Source organism: Anolis carolinensis, chromosome 3 (assembly GCF_035594765.1).
Source record: "Anolis carolinensis isolate JA03-04 chromosome 3, rAnoCar3.1.pri, whole genome shotgun sequence".
NCBI lineage: Eukaryota > Metazoa > Chordata > Lepidosauria > Squamata > Dactyloidae > Anolis > Anolis carolinensis.
Window position 1 is genome coordinate 216,024,627 of NC_085843.1, and position 16,035 is coordinate 216,040,661.

General features: G+C 39.4%; 1 protein-coding gene across 2 annotated transcripts in view; it reads left to right on the forward strand.

Annotated features, from left to right (window-relative positions):
* micu1 (mitochondrial calcium uptake 1) overlaps positions 1 to 16,035 on the forward strand; it is a 202,469-nt gene that overhangs the window by 18,925 nt on the left and 167,509 nt on the right. For both annotated transcript variants that reach the window (XR_010004610.1, XM_008106670.3), the window contains exon 2: positions 808 to 969. Coding sequence is in view for 1 of the 2 variants with exons in the window: in XM_008106670.3 (XP_008104877.1) it covers positions 809 to 969 (161 nt within the window). In the remaining variant the exon portion in view is untranslated. The remainder of the gene's footprint in view (positions 1 to 807; positions 970 to 16,035) is intronic.

A 16,035-nucleotide genomic window follows, 5' to 3' on the forward strand; every position in this document is an offset into this window, starting at 1 on the left:
CAACTGTAGCCTTCCTGATCTCTCTTTCTTGCTAGATGGAACTATTGTGGGAGCACATCTTCCTCCTTTTTCAGTAGCTTGACATATACCATAGCAATGATAGGGTCATTACATTAGATAGAAGTGTCAGAGATTCTAGACTGGGATTAAACTTTCTGACTTCATAATTCATGTGCCAGTCAGTATCTTTGCTGTCTAGTCTAAAAAAGTATTCCCCAACCTGGTGTCCTTCAGATGTTTTAGATTACAACCATACCAATGAGGGCATCAAACTTGGGAAGAGTGCACCAAGTGACAGGATTTAAATCAGAAGTATCCTGGGCTTCCTGTCTGAGGCTGATGCAATATTGCTCTGCCTGCTTTGCTCATCAATTAATATTTCAATGTCTTTGAGTACCAGCCATACTGAAGCCTTGTTGATGCCTGTTTGTCAGCCCACGAGCATCTACATATATTGTGCTCTGGTGTGCCATGCCTCACACTTGCATTGCATCCCATATTGTTCAGGTGGAATGTGTGTTCCAGATCTTGTCTACAGCTGAGTTTACTTTTGGTCTCACTTCTGCTCTGCCTTGAGCCCTTGTTTTTATGTGCATGGCTGTTTACAGCCTAGCAGTTATATGTGCTTTTTCAATCCTGGAATTAAAATGAAAACTGATTCAGCAAGATCTGAGGTTTCCTTCTTGTCTTTTTCTGATAGCCCATGGGTTTCAAAGAGTGTACAGGTGTTCCCTTCTTCAAAGATAACAGAAACATTAGCTACATTCATGTTACTCCTCTTACTGTGCTCTTTGTTTTCCTTCCCAGGATGTTACGCTTTCGCCTTCTCCCTGCTGTGGCAGGTTGCGTTGCCCTTTCTAGACGGCACTATGGAACAGCCCAGACGATTCATAGCCGGCGCAGACTGCTGATGGTGGCTTTTGTAGGAACTACAGCTGTGACAGCAAGCACTGGACTTCTTTGGAAAAGGTAGGAACTTTAAATTGGAATTACTGCTTTCTTCAGTGCTTGAAGGGTAACTTCAAGATTGTGTTAACCATGAAACTAGGTTGCAAATGCTGAGCAGCCTATTTTTAACTATGCTTCCCTTGCCAAGTTACTGAGGCATCTGTTTTCAAGTGAAAACAGCCAACACAGATTGAACATTCCTTATTTGAAATTCCCAGATCTGAAATATTGCAAAATCCTCAATTGTACAGGTATTTGTGATTCTTATAGTTCCATTGGAAGAAAGTGTGTGAGAAGAGAGGCTAGTCAGTGGCTATGCTAAATATCCTGGGTGTTATGACTGGTTTGTTTTCAAAATCTATTCTATTCAAATGACCACTCAAACAGTGGTCATTTGAGTGGCATTTTGTATTATAACCAGACAAATAGCTACAATAGCTCAAGCACTACAGGGCATGTACAAATATCTCATTTTGCTGTGACTAAAAATACATGTCTTGTTTATAGTTTGTGTCAAAGACAGAACACTCCAAGTAGAATACAACATAGTTTATTGAGGTTACAGAACTAAAAATTGCCCGTAGGAAACAAAGGACTAGGCAAACACTTGTCTTCAGTGTGAAAAGTAACAAAAATAACTTCGTTTGAGTTTAAACAGTTCAAAAGAATAAACCGGATTAAACAGAAGTTTAATCCGGATTAAATCAAAGGTGCTTACTTCAGCCTGGCAATTAAACAAACAAAAACTGGTTAACAAAAGGTCAAAATGAACACAAAACCCAGCAGCAGATTCCCCTCTGCTACTCAAGAGCTACAGAAGTAACTCGGGCTGTTGCTCCTCTGTGCAACGGGCGAAAACCAGGTCCAGGCACATCAATCAGGGTAACGATGGTCAGCGGGGTCCCAATCCGGTCCGAGGTCGAAAGCCAAACGCAGACGTCTAAGGTTCCACAAGTTCCACCGATAGCCACAGAAGGGTTAGTCCAGAGTCGTAGTCAGTCAGTCAGTCCAGCGTCAATCCAGAGTTGGCAATAATGTCAGTCAAAAAGACGACGGAGGTCCAAGCTATCAAGATTAAACACAAGTTGCACAGGAAAAGCCCACACAGTTCCTCCCGCCGTCTATGCCCAGTGTCCTTGGTAACTTACGTATACAGCAAACGAATCACACCCGTCTTCAGGAAGTTCCCCAACAAGAGCCCAAGCGTTCGTCCAGATTACCTTGCCCAACGCAATTAGCCATTGATTCTAAACCCCATTTTATGCCAGTTCATAACTCCTCATCGCTGTCAGCTGCTATCCTAATTCCAGGTGCCTCCTCATCATCATCCTCATCAGAACTAACACACCTTTGACTACGCCCCACAGCATCCCCAGCTGTGGATCCCGTTCCATCCCTCCAGCCCGTCCACGGGTCCGATCCTGCAACCCGCCAGTCGCCTCCCATGCTATCATTGCCAGTGACACCCAAATCCTCCCTCCCACGAGTCCATTCCATATCATCCTCCTCTGAGCTAACCATCTCTTCCTCCATTCCCTCGGTAAAACCCTCAAAGGAGTCTTCGTCTGTTGGTTCTGCAAATAAGTCTCGGAGCCGTTTCCTTTCGCGCTCCTCAAAAGAGTCTGACTCTCGAGGAGTCTTACGACCTCGTCTCCTAGTATCAGAGCCAGAAGGCTCAACCATAACAGTTTGGCAGTGATTATTAGACATATTGTTACTTTTTATGTTTTAGTTATTTTGCATATAAAGGGGACTGCCTGTATATGCAAGGTATCTATGTCCAAGTGAAAGACCCAAAGCATTTTTAAAATACCACATGACAGCATGGGAAATGTCTTTACAACTACCCAGTATATTTAAGTACACAGGCAGTCCCCAAGTTACGAAAATGATATGTTCTGTAGGTTTGTTTTTAATTTGTATTTGGTTGTAAGTCAGAACAGGTACATTTTTAAAGTGTAACTCCAGCCCAATACAATACAATACAAGCTTTGAATAGCATAGGGAAAAGTTAATACTGCTGTGATGTTTACTTTGCTGTCTGTTCCCTGTTCAGAAGACTTCATCCCACTTTCTGTCCCTGTGATAATTGGATTTTGAAAAATTTGGCTTGCTGTGGAAACAAGGATTGGTGATAAACTTTGACTGAGACACCTTTTCCTCATGATAACTCTTTCAGGAGTGAATTTCCCTTTCTAGGGATAGATTTCTCTCACTTCCTGTTGTCTCACCCCCATTGTTAACTATAAGTTGTTTGTAAGTTACCGGTAGATGTTTGTAACTTGGGGATTGTCTGTATTGAGATAGATATCTTGGAGATGGGACCCAAATTTAAACACAGAACGTTATGCACCTTATGCACATAGCTTGAATGTAATTTTATCAAGAATTCTGTGCATTAAACAAAAGCAAAAATGCAAAAAGGTAGAAAGCAAAAGTGCCAGTCATCCTGAGTTTTGGAGTATTTTGGGTTTTGGCGTTCTGGGTAAGAGAATTAGCTGTATTAGTTGTTTTCACTTGAAAATGGATCCCTGGGTAACTAGACAAGACAATAATATACTTATCAAAGGGATTAGCAGATGCAGGCATTTGGATCTCTTCTTTATGGTGTATCACCTGTACGTTAAATAACAAAATTGTACCTCTGCCAGCAGAAATTGTAATGATAAAATAATCATAGTGAAAAGAAGAATTTAGGCCGGATTTCTATTATCCAAAGGATTTGATTCCAGATTATCTGCTTTGAACTGGATTATATGAGTCTCCACTGCCAGTCAATCTGAGATAAACTAATTAGATCCTGGGATATGGGGGCATTATAGATCCAGACTTAGTTTGCCTTTAGTTGTCTCCAAAGGGTGCTCACCAATGCGTCGTCTTCATCTTGGAAAGAAGTGACGAGTGGAGTGCCGCAGGGTTCTGTCCTGGGCCCGGTTCTGTTCAACATCTTTATTAATGACTTAGACGAAGGGTTAGAAGGCACGATCATCAAGTTTGCAGACGACACCAAACTGGGAGGGATAGCCAACACTCCAGAAGAAAGGAGCAGAATTCAAAACGATCTTGACAGACTAGAGAGATGGGCCGAAACTAACAAAATGAAGTTCAACAGGGACAAATGCAAGGTACTTCACTTCGGCAGAAAAAATGGAATGCAAAGATACAGAATGGGGGACGCCTGGCTTGACAGCAGTACGTGTGAAAAAGACCTTGGAGTCCTCATGGACAACAAGTTAAACATGAGCCAACAATGTGATGCGTCTGCTAAGAAAGCCAATGGGATTCTGGCCTGCATCAATAGGGGAATAGCGTCTAGATCCAGGGAAGTCATGCTCCCCCTCTATTCTGCCTTGGTCAGACCACACCTGGAATACTGCGTCCAATTCTGGGCACCACAGTTGAAGGGAGATGTTGACAAGCTGGAAAGCATCCAGAGGAGGGCAACTAAAATGATCAAAGCTCTGGAGAACAAGCCCTATGAGGAGAGGCTTAAAGAACTGGGCATGTTTAGCCTGCAGAAGAGAAGGCTGAGAGGAGGCATGATAGCCATGTACAAATATGTGAGGGGAAGTCATAGGGAGGAGGGAGCAAGCTTGTTTTCTGCTGCCCTGCAGACTAGGACACGGAACAATGGCTTCAAACTACAGGAAAGGAGATTCCACCTGAACATTAGGAAGAACTTCCTCACAGTGAGGGCTGTTCGGCAGTGGAACTCTCTTCCCCGGACTGTGGTGGAGGCTCCTTCTTTGGAGGCTTTTAAACAGAGGCTGGATGGCCATCTGTCGGGGTGCTTTGAATGCGATTTCCTGCTTCTTGGCAGGGGGTTGGACTGGATGGCCCATGAGGTCTCTTCCAACTCTACTATTCTATGATTCTATGATTCCTCACTTTCTTTCTGGTAGTCCTGTGATGAAATAACTTCTTTTTCATAAAACCCTAATACAGTTCTTTTTAATACAATTTTTTACTTTGGTTGTCCAACATCATTTTAATGAAAATACAGAAAAGTGATCTAGCAACTGTAAGATTTGAATGAAAAAGTGTTTCATCGCTTTTAGATGGCTCTCTATGAAATTCTATACATTGCTTCTGGAAAGGCATTCTTGCTATCTTTACTGCTTCTCTTGCAGTAAGTATGACTCAAATAGCAGTCTTTATGTTTTGGCTGCAAATGAAGAATTTCATACTTGAGCAGTCAATAAAAATGTCTCCTGGCATTTCCTTGTGACCCTGACTTCACAGATATCTGTTTTAGCTGAAAAGGTATTTCCAGTTGGGTTTTTTTGGTCATGATATAACTCAAGTTTAGAGGCACACCCAAAGCAATAGAATTCTGGGTTTTTAAAAAAATGGAATTTACTTGTTCACATGCCTGAAGCTCAAGTCCCAAGCCTCTCAAGGTTATGTAAACATTCAGGGGGCTTTCTTCTAATTGGCCACAGTTGTTAATACAAAGTGAGGCTTCGTGTAAATATTCTGCCAAGAAAGTTCACCCACTGCAGAGATGATATAACACAATGCTTATTTTCTCTCAGTTAGTTAAGCAAATATACTTTCATTGGGATATGGAACCTTGCTGTGTTGCAAAGCTGCAGCCTCCTGAGAGGTGGGAGGATTGTGTTTTCTGTCTCCCCCCCCCCCCCCCTTTTTCCCAAAGCTTCTCATGCAGTGCAGAAGACCTGTTGCCTGTGATATGTGACACTAATGAGAAATTTGTGACTCCCAAGATTCTGCTTAACCTTGAATAGTCTATTTCTAGATCTCGTGGCACTTAATCAAGAGTTCAATTAGAAGCCCCACTATAGGAATCCTCGTCAGCTGCAGGGGACTCCTTTCTTTAGGCGTGAAGATGAATCAGATTTGTGGGGTTTTCTACTGTGATTTTCTAAGGAAAAATGCTTCTTTTAAGCACTGTTTGTTTTTTTAATGAGTTGCCATGAAGTTAAAATGAATCAGAAAATGGTTTTCACTCTAGGGCTTATTTCAAGATCAAAGGGGCATTTTCCCATCTTAATATTTGTGATTTTCACCTGAAGCTGAAGGACAACATAAGCGGCCATGTGGTATATTCTGCTTAGGAGATAGATGTCTATCCATTTCTTGCTCTAATGTCTTATCATTTGCATTCATGAACTGGAAATGCAAAACAAATGTACCCTTTTGATATGACAAAATAGAAAGAGGAACTACATTGCAGTGAATGGCTTATTTGTAGGAGAATGGATAAAACAGGGGTTTGTTTAATATCACTTATTCGATCAGTGGTTTGTAATAGTAAGCGGATAAAAACCATTTGGACTTTCTTCCATTCCCCCTGTTGCGCACACAGACATACACATACACACACATTACAAACTCAACATTTCCAAACATGGAAAGGCTGAATTGAAAAGACACACCCAGTTGTTGGCTTTAAACCTAAACCTGATTAATTCCTTATTTGGCCAAACTACAAAGTAGTATTGCATTCAGATGTAATACATATTTGTCCACCCTTGTTTTGTACATTCAAGCTAGGAGCAAAATCTGTGTGAGGTTTATTATGCTAGAATTCCAGAGTTAATGTAACATTTGGCTATGACATACTACTCCTCCAGACTCTTGCTCTCAGGATTAGTGAGAATGTTATTCGTTTGTCTTTCCTGTTGTTCTTTTCTTGGTTCCCAATCTTTGCAGGATGAATGTGGCCCTATAAATAAAAGATGACAATCAGTGGGCATGATGTGATAGACTATGACACGTGCAACATGTTTTACACATACATTTTCTGTTTGTTTTATTTTCCAGAACTCAAAATGTATTAATCCTCAAAACATTTCTGATTTACACAGTTAATTGCAAGCACTTAGGTTGATTACTTGAGGTATGCAAATAACCTGAAAGACCTCATCTATCTTACTAAAGCTTCCCAGCCTGGAAAGTATTCTTGTTGTCACTGGTTACAGTGGCTGATGACTATTTATAAACCTAGTTTATAGACACATACCTTCTTTTCAAAGACTACTGTATGAATTGGACCTCCCCCCTTCAGAAGCATATTTCTAAGGCACTTGTAACAACTGTAGTTGATAACACAACTCAATAAAAAATATCTCTGTGTCTTGGTTTTTAGGCCTGTTCCTGGGATTATTTTTGGAACTGATTCAGAAAAGTCAATTGGTTAGACTGCATCACAGCTCCAGTTCCTTAGATATGGTTATCATGATTTTCTATAGGTAAACAGATAAAGACTGGTATATGGCATATGTTCTATATCAAAAACTAGGGAAAAATTGATGCCATTTTTGGAATCAGCAGGTCTAATATACCTAGAAACAGGTCTAACATTTGAGGCACCAAAATATGTGTTGGGTTGTGTTATCACTTCTGTGGCCTTTAATAAATGTTCTCCTGCATTTAGAGACCTATTGTGCTTTTTGCCCAATCCCTGAGCTGGCAGCCTGGGACTTTCTCGGATGCTTATGGACATGTTACAAGGTTGACACCTATCTCATTCTCAAATAATTAGACAATTGGCAAGACTTTGTGAAATCTATGGTACAAATATTGCTCCTGGTTCAGTCTTGCTGTAGGTACTTCTTCGAGCTAAGGGTTCATAGAGCTTAGAAGGGCATCCTGAAAGTCAAATGTACCACTTGAAGATTACTGTTGCATAGCTAAAAGCAAGAGATTTCAGTTAATGTGGTGCCATAGGAAAATGCCTCAGTGAGTGTTGAAACAAGGTTGAGACATCCCACTCAACAGACAGGTATGCTAGCCAGAGGAATTTTGTTAGGTGCATTGGGATATTTACGGCTGTAGGTATTTTAGTGACTCATTCTGAAATCACTAGCATAATTGGTGTTTTATTATTAGAATGAGGTTTGCTTTGAGGTGTGGTAATTGTACCATGCCAATTTTTTCACCTGAAGCAGAAAGCTACTACAAAAAAAATTTCAAAATGAAAATGTTCATACACTTGTATTAGCGACAAATGAATTTCCTTTGAACTCTTTTCCTCTTAAATGTCATGTTTCATTCTATATATTGGGTTTTAGAGAGCGACATGGGCACCCTCTGCTGGATATATTGGGTTGTAACTTCTAAAGGGGTGGTATATCAGTAAATTCAAATAAGAAATGAAAATAATACCAATACAATGTGTTGTCGAAGTCTTTCAAGGCCGGAATCACTGTGTTGCTGTGAGTTTTTCGGGCTGTATGGCCATGTTCCAGTAGTGTCAGGAGAGAATGCTAGTGGAACATGGCCATACAGGCTGAAAAACTCATAGCAACCCAATATCAGTACATTCAATAGAAATACAGATAACTGTGACAAAGTTATGTCTCCAGGAAGCTTGGTGCTGCTTGATAAAAGCTTGGGGTATTTCTTACTTACAAGATTCATATGTCTTTTTCTTTTTGTGACCTTTGTTCTGTATAATTTGTTTTGTGTCTCCTAATTTTAACCTTTCCCCTTTTTAACGCAAATAGCAAAGATAGCATCAATTTGTTGCTGTCTGACCTTCAAGTGAGATCCCTGTCATCAGAGATTACTGTAAATATTCCTGTGAAGCATCAAAGTTTTGGATACTTTTGAAATTAGTGTGAAAATTTCCCACCTTCTCTTATTTTTAAAAAAGAATACATTAAGGGTTACCAAGGGAAGCTAGAAACAAAGTGTTGAACAGCTCATAAAAACAAATTCTATCTAGATCAAAGCATAGCAAATATGTAATAACTGTGAGTGGGTACTTTGTGCACTCAGAGGTTGAATGTATCAAATGTAATGTACTGTATCTTGACTCAGAATTTGCAGTTAATACTTGCGCATCCTCACAATTCTGCAAATGTGTAGCATACAGGGATTATCTACAGTGTTGCCAACACCTGCATATATCTTACAAATTGGTTAATTATTTTCTACAGGAGGGTTACTTTATTAGATCAATGTGACATTTACAATTCTAACATTTGCTTGTGATAGAGATGCAATCATAACAAAAAGTTTACATCTAATGAACATTGGTAATGTGGATTCACCATTTTTGCAACCCACTCTCTTGATTCGGGAATAGAGACAGAAAATGCACTGTGCTTTGCTGTCTCCAGTTTTTCAGCAGAGAATCATCATTAGTGCATGTGCTGAATTACTTAGAAAAAATGCTCATCTGCCTTTCCAGCAACCTGCTTTTTAGTGACCTTCTTATTGATTCTGCCTAATTACAAATATCTTAGCCATTCTTGCATCATGAAGATTTTTAGAGAGGTGTTTTTCCATCTCTATTTCTATGATGATATCCCACAATTTTATGCCTGTTTCAGACAGCTGGATTTGTGCTAGACAATTTTGCATACATTGTTGTTGGCTCAAGAAAGGGGAAGAGGGTTTCTGTCACTATTCTAATGCCTTATGATTTACATTCGCAAACTGATACTCAAAAATATAGTCTATATTGGGAAATGCCACAATTAGGGGATGTGTTGGTGAGAAAGTCCCCCAATCCCATTATTTTTAAAACAAGCCATTGATAAAATACTATTATTTTAGTTGAGCTATTCATCATTGTGTAGTTCTCCTTCTATTTTTATCGTATTTTGTTATATTTGGCTGACTTCCATAATTTATTTCTCCACAGTTCTTGAAAAGTATATTCTCAACAACTGAAGTCCTTATTACCATATTTCATCACACAATAATTGTCATTGCATAATAGTCGCACACCCCTTTTTTGGTTCCTGGCTTTGTTTTATTTTTAGGATTCCTCATATAATAGTCACATCCTCAGTTCATGGGTGTAACTATTATGTGAAGGGGGGAATGTTCTCACCCGCCTCTCCCTTTTGAGCTACAAGGACATTTTTCACCACATAATAGTAGTCACCTCATAATAATTGCACCTCCCCCCTTTCCTCTCAAAAAAGGGGAGGAAGTGTGACTACCATGCGGTAAAATACGGTCATATTATGAATTTCTCTCAGGACAGCAGATTGTACGTAAATTCTTGCATTATATTCTACCCGATTTCAAACCATGAATGAAGCAGTCTTGTGGTGGTTGAAACCTTTGGCCCATTTAGTTCAGTCTTCTGTAGCCACTGTTCACCAGATGTGCTGGAGTTCAACTCCTGTCCTGCATCAGTTCTGTGTTATTCTGTTTCTTCAAGTTATTTCTGTCTTATGCAGATCCTAAGATAAATCTATCACAGGGTTTACTGAATCACTGAATGTATATGACTTGCCCAAGGGCTACCCTGTGAGTATCCATGGGAATCAGTGATCAAACTAGTACATTATACTGGCTCTTTAAGACTTTAAAAATATTCGTACTTTCTCCCAGTATGAGATTCATGGTGGCTGTTTAAAAACAAATTAACAGCTAATTTCTAGGGAAGAGTTTTCCCTTCAGTTATTTATTATTTCAACTGGAGATGCAGAGAATGTGAATGGGGCTTTTTGTGTGCAGTGTGTTCTGCTACGGAAGTGAGTGTCCCTACTTTTTCTGTATGATAAAACATGGTGCTCTTTCTCTCTCCTCTGCTCCCAAAATAATCTGTGTAGTCTGAATGACATGATTTGTTATCTTTATATTAGTTCTGAGTTATTGTCCTTTATGTGCAAAGGACCTTCATACTGTCATGGTACAGTAATCTCACTACTGGGGGATTATTGAGGGATGTGAGATATGTCACCTAAACTGACATTGTCTTCACCTTGAATATCTGAGTATATTTTCAAATAAACAAAGAGGAAATTTAAGTTAAATAGTCATACTCAGTCAAAGAGGCTTGGGAAAAGCCATAAGCTTACAATAGCATCATCAGTTCCTGTACAGATATATAGATAAGACACTTTGGTGCAATTTCACAGACCTAAAGTAACTGCGTACTTTAATAAACATGCACTCCATTGGTGGAATTCCATGAATCAAACTAAATGACCTGTGAGATCTGTGGCGCTGCTGTACTGTTCGAAAGACCTTAATCATTTGTATAAATGCAAATTTATATATATAAAAAGGTAATGTTCGTTTTACTATGGAGTAAACAACAAAACCACTGAACCAAATCATACCAAATTTGGCCACAAAAGACATAGTCATCCAAAATATGTCTTTCAATTAAAAAAACCTAGAAAAATAATCCAAATTATAGAGGATGAGGAAGAGCCTTTCTCTCCCTAACTGCCAGTTAGAAAGGTAGGTTCTGCTGCCTTTAGCCCCCCCCTCCCCCACTGCCTTTAGGCCCCGCCCCTTCATATCCTAGCAACTCCCTCAGCCAAAATGGCGCCCAGGGCACAGGCAGAGTGCACTTAAACCTGATCCACACTGCCTATAAAATACAGATTATCTGATTTGAACTGGATTATATGGCAGTGTAGACTCAAGGTCCTTCCACACACCTATATTACCCATTTATAATCTTATATTATCTGCTTTGAACTGGATTATCTTGAGTGCCATATAATCCACTTCAGTGTGGATTTTATACAGCTGTGTAGAAGGGGCCTCATATAATCCACTTCTAAGCAGATAATATAAGATTATAAATATAATATGAAATAATTACTGTGGTATAATAATACAGAACAATATAATCTCTAAAACCAGGACAGCAATAAAGAGCAACACTCTGAAAGCAGGGAAATTGGGAATTTCAGAAAGGAAACAATCAGGGCCAGCTAACATTTCCCAACAAAGGATTCCCCCAGACAGGAAGCAGCCTGATTGCAGCATTCATACCTGTCACACTGAGACTATTAATTGCTATTCAAACTGGCCAACCAAGGATTCCGCAAGGTAGAAAGCGGTCAGGCTTGTAAGCAGAAAGGCTATTTAGTGCTTTTCAACCTGGCCAACCAAGATTTCTCTTAGGTGAAAAATCCCCAGGCTTTGAAGCCACAAGGCTACTCCGTACCATTCAACCTGGCCTAGTAAGGATGCCCTATGTAGAAAGCAGCCAGGCTTTTAATCTGCAAGACTATTCAGTGCAATTCAATCTGGCCAAACAATGATTCCCCTACAAAGGAAGTAGCCAGACTTCAAAGCTGCTCTTTGATTGAGGGTTCTACTCCAGCTACTTCAGAAAAAGGCCAGGCTGCAAGGCTGCAAGGCTATTCACTGCTATTCCACCTGGCCAACAAATGATTCCCATAAGCCACAGCAATGCGTGGGCGGGCAAAGATATATATATATATATATATATATATATATATATATATATATATATATATATACACACACACACACACACACACACACACACACACACACACACACACACCAACCTGGTGATATAGATACATGAGTAAAATCTATGTTTGGCTGTTACAACTTTTGGCGTCTTCACATTAAGAATCACTTTTAATTTGTGATAATAAATTTCAGTTCTGATCAGCATTGGCTAGAGTGCTTGCAAGATAAGCAAACATTCAAGTTCGATAAAGACTTGTGTCCCTTTATTCTATACTTGTTATACTCTCTGTAAGAAGAGTAATGCTTAAAACAGGCATTATGTCCATCCTGAATCTCATGAAAAGGTGTACTGGGATACCACTTTGACAAAAATTTTACAGATTTTTTGTGTTATCTTCTTCACAACTAATTTCTAAGTTCCTCATACCAAAAAATCAGAGAATAAATTACTAATTAAGGTATCTGTTACTGTATCCAAGAACATAACATGCATAAAACAGATAATGTGGTCTTTTTCTTGATGCCTCCCTGACTCTACATTCAGCTTTCCACATTCACTGAGGTTAGAGGCGTAGGAAAGTAAAAAACAAAACAAAACAAAACAAAAAAAAACCCCTTGTGAATTAAAAAAAAACATTTTTATCCTGCTGGTATGCTTTTCTAGGAATCTCTACATCCTCCAGCATGACCATAAAATCACACTGGGAGACCTATAGATTCTTAGAGATGTGTTGAGTCTGGGAATCTCTAGGTCCTGCGGTGTGACTCTGTGGAATTTGACTATATAATCATCCTGGAGTACTTAGACAGAACACTGTAATCAAATCCACAGAAATCCAATCCTGAAATGTGGATGACCAGTTGTAGTTTTAAATATACTAGCTAGCACATCAGTCCATAATTTCAATTCTCTACCTTTTCAGGAATCTAATAATGCACCACTACAAGTGCTGGAACTTTGTACTGAAGTGTTAGGGCTCAAAGTGCAAAGGTTTTCAAGCTGTGCTCAAGGACACTGCATTTCCTTAGAAAACTCAGTGAGCAGATCAGAAATACTGAAAGCATTTTAAGTGCTTGACCACCGGGCTGATCGTTCCTTACCATGTGCAATTTCAAGACAGTGTTGGATGTGTTCTAGGGTGAACATTAATTAAAGTGATGTAACAGTGAGATTTTTAAAAATCCATCACTAGTATCCTTTAGTGCTTGGGTTATGTCTATCGAAGTATTCATCTGCTCCAGAAACCTCAGCCTTTTGTAGAGATTCCTTTGTAGACATCCATCAACAAAGAAGTGAGTATGCTAACGTCTCACTGACAGGAGAAGTAGCTGATCTAATAGAACTGCTTCAGATATAATAATGGATAAGGGGATGGCTTATGATGGTGTCTGCTCTTTTCTTTATGAAGTTAAAATATTGTTGCACCTCTGTTCTGAGATATTTCACTAGATTGGGAACTAAATTGAAAATGTTCATTTTCACAGAAGGAAAAAAATGGATCAGGAAGTACACGTGGGAAGAAAGTAATGAAATTCTGTTTCTTTCTTAAGGTATTCTCCAGTGATGGTGAACACTAGTCTCCAGTGGTACTTTGTAGCTTTGTAGGAAACTATATACTCTTGATGCCAGGACACACCTGCAGGAATATGTATTTGGAAGTTCTTCTTAAGGTTTTCTGTGGTTTGTGTGTGTGTACCTTCAAGTTGTATATCACCTTATGAATTTCATTGGATTTTCTTAGGAATAGAATACTCATAAGTGGTTTTGCAAGATCCTTCCTCTCAAATATAGCTTACAGGAGCTGGTATTTCTTGGATGTCCCCTGCCATGTACTAACCCGGGCTGAAACTGCTTAGCATCTAAGATTAGAATGCAATCTGGTGACGTTTTAGTATAATAGAAAACAGATTGTGTTGAATAGCTTTTTTTAAGGCTTGGCACAGACAGGATTTCCCTGATGTCCACTTATTTGAAAGGCAGTTTTTCCTGAAAATCAACTTTGTACAGCCCTATTATTTTGATTTTGAGAAGAGACACTACTGTTTTAGACACTCAGCTTTTGTGTTTCAGTGTATGACTTGGCTTTTAATCACTTTGCAGGAACATTTGAAAGGGAGAATTTATATCCTCTGAGGTGACAAGCTGTGCAGTGTTTCCGTTTAACCCCTGGCACAGGTCCTAGGAATCTCTGTGGTCATATCAAGCTTTCTGTAGGTCTTTTGAATAACAGCAATAACACAAATTGAAGGTTCATTGGAAGAATAGAGAGTCGTGATTCATACAAAAATTCTTTTTATTTTTATCTCATCTCATGGGTATGCCTATTAGTAAGCTTATCCAAATATTTTTATACATGCAGGTCTGGGTTGCATTGTGATGTCAACTACACTTTACAGAGAGATGGGGAATCATAAGAGACCAAAGGGATGTGTTTCAACACAGCTCGAGTAGTCATAAAGTTAGCAGTTTCACTCACCCCATTACCAGTTTTATAGAGGTATCATACATAAAAAATTAGAACTCATCATTTCCCGGCCAGAGAAATTTGCAGATGCTTTCCAGAAGGACCAAAATGGACAGCAAATGCTGATTCAAAGGGGGTTTGAAGTGAACCAACTTGTTATTATCCATTGCTCACCCCTTGAAGAGCCCCCGGTGGCACAGTGGATTAAACCCTTGTGCTGGCACAACTGATGACTTGAAGGTTGGATTGCTGGCCTGAAGGTTGCCAGTTCGAATCCAACCCGGGGAGAGCATGGCTGAGCTCCCTCTATCATGTCCAGCTTTATGCGGGATATGAGAGAAGCCTCCCACAAGGATGGTAAAAACATCAAAACATCCGGGTGTCCCCTGGGCAATGTCCTTGCAGACAGCTTATACTCTCATACCAGAAGCGACTTGCAGTTTCTCAAGTCTCTCCTGACACGAAAAAAAAAAACCCCTGGTGAAGATATATTTCACTAAGCTATGCTGTAAGGAGCACTAAGATAATGTAAGTACGTATCACTTTGAATATCATGAAGTATCATATCAATTGTTATGTTATTATTTATATTATTATTATTTATATTATTATTATTATTATTATTATTATTATTATTATTATTATTATTATTATTGCAACCCAGTTTCAGGTAGTTTTACATATGGGAAGTACGCTTGTTCTACATGTCATTTAAGATCACTGAAGACTTGTAATCAGAATGAAAATGGAAGTTGCTAGTCTTGACCAATATCTGGCCCTGAGGGGATCTTGATATCCAGACATGTTTCACTTCTAGCTATCTCAAAATTATTTCTCCTTCCCTTATCTTTAAAATTATCTGTTTGGGTTTTGTTTTTGTTTTTTTGCTTTTTTCTTAAACAGAGTCCTTTCACTTGAGAGAAAGTGTTTTCTTCAAAAACCACTCAACTGCCGGGAGAACATCTTTCAAATGTTAACTCTCATTAGGGAAACATTGAACAGCCATCGTTCTCTCTCATCCTGATGTCCAAGCTTGAGCAACAGTGCTTACAGACGCCCCTAGCAAATAATAACCAAGCATGCTTTCTGTGGCAAAGGAAGATGTGAACAGCATGACGGGAGGTTTTTCAATCTGGGCTGCCACTGCTGTTTGAGACTGATGGGTTGAAGGTCTGGATCCGTTACATTTGGAGAGCTTTCTGCCTAAGAAGAGAGGATTTTGAAGGCATCCGGGGTCAGTAGAAGGCAGAAGTGATCCAACAACCTAGTACTGTATCCAGACCTAAGAAAGAAATAGTTGGATTATAGCCTTAAGCTTGTGCTAAAAGTACAATGTCAGGTGTTTCATAGAACAGAGGGGACCTGGGATGATAGTTTCATGGATTTCTAATAATACAGTGGATATTCCACTTTTGTGGGAGATGCAGATTCAGGGGCCACATTAGAGTGG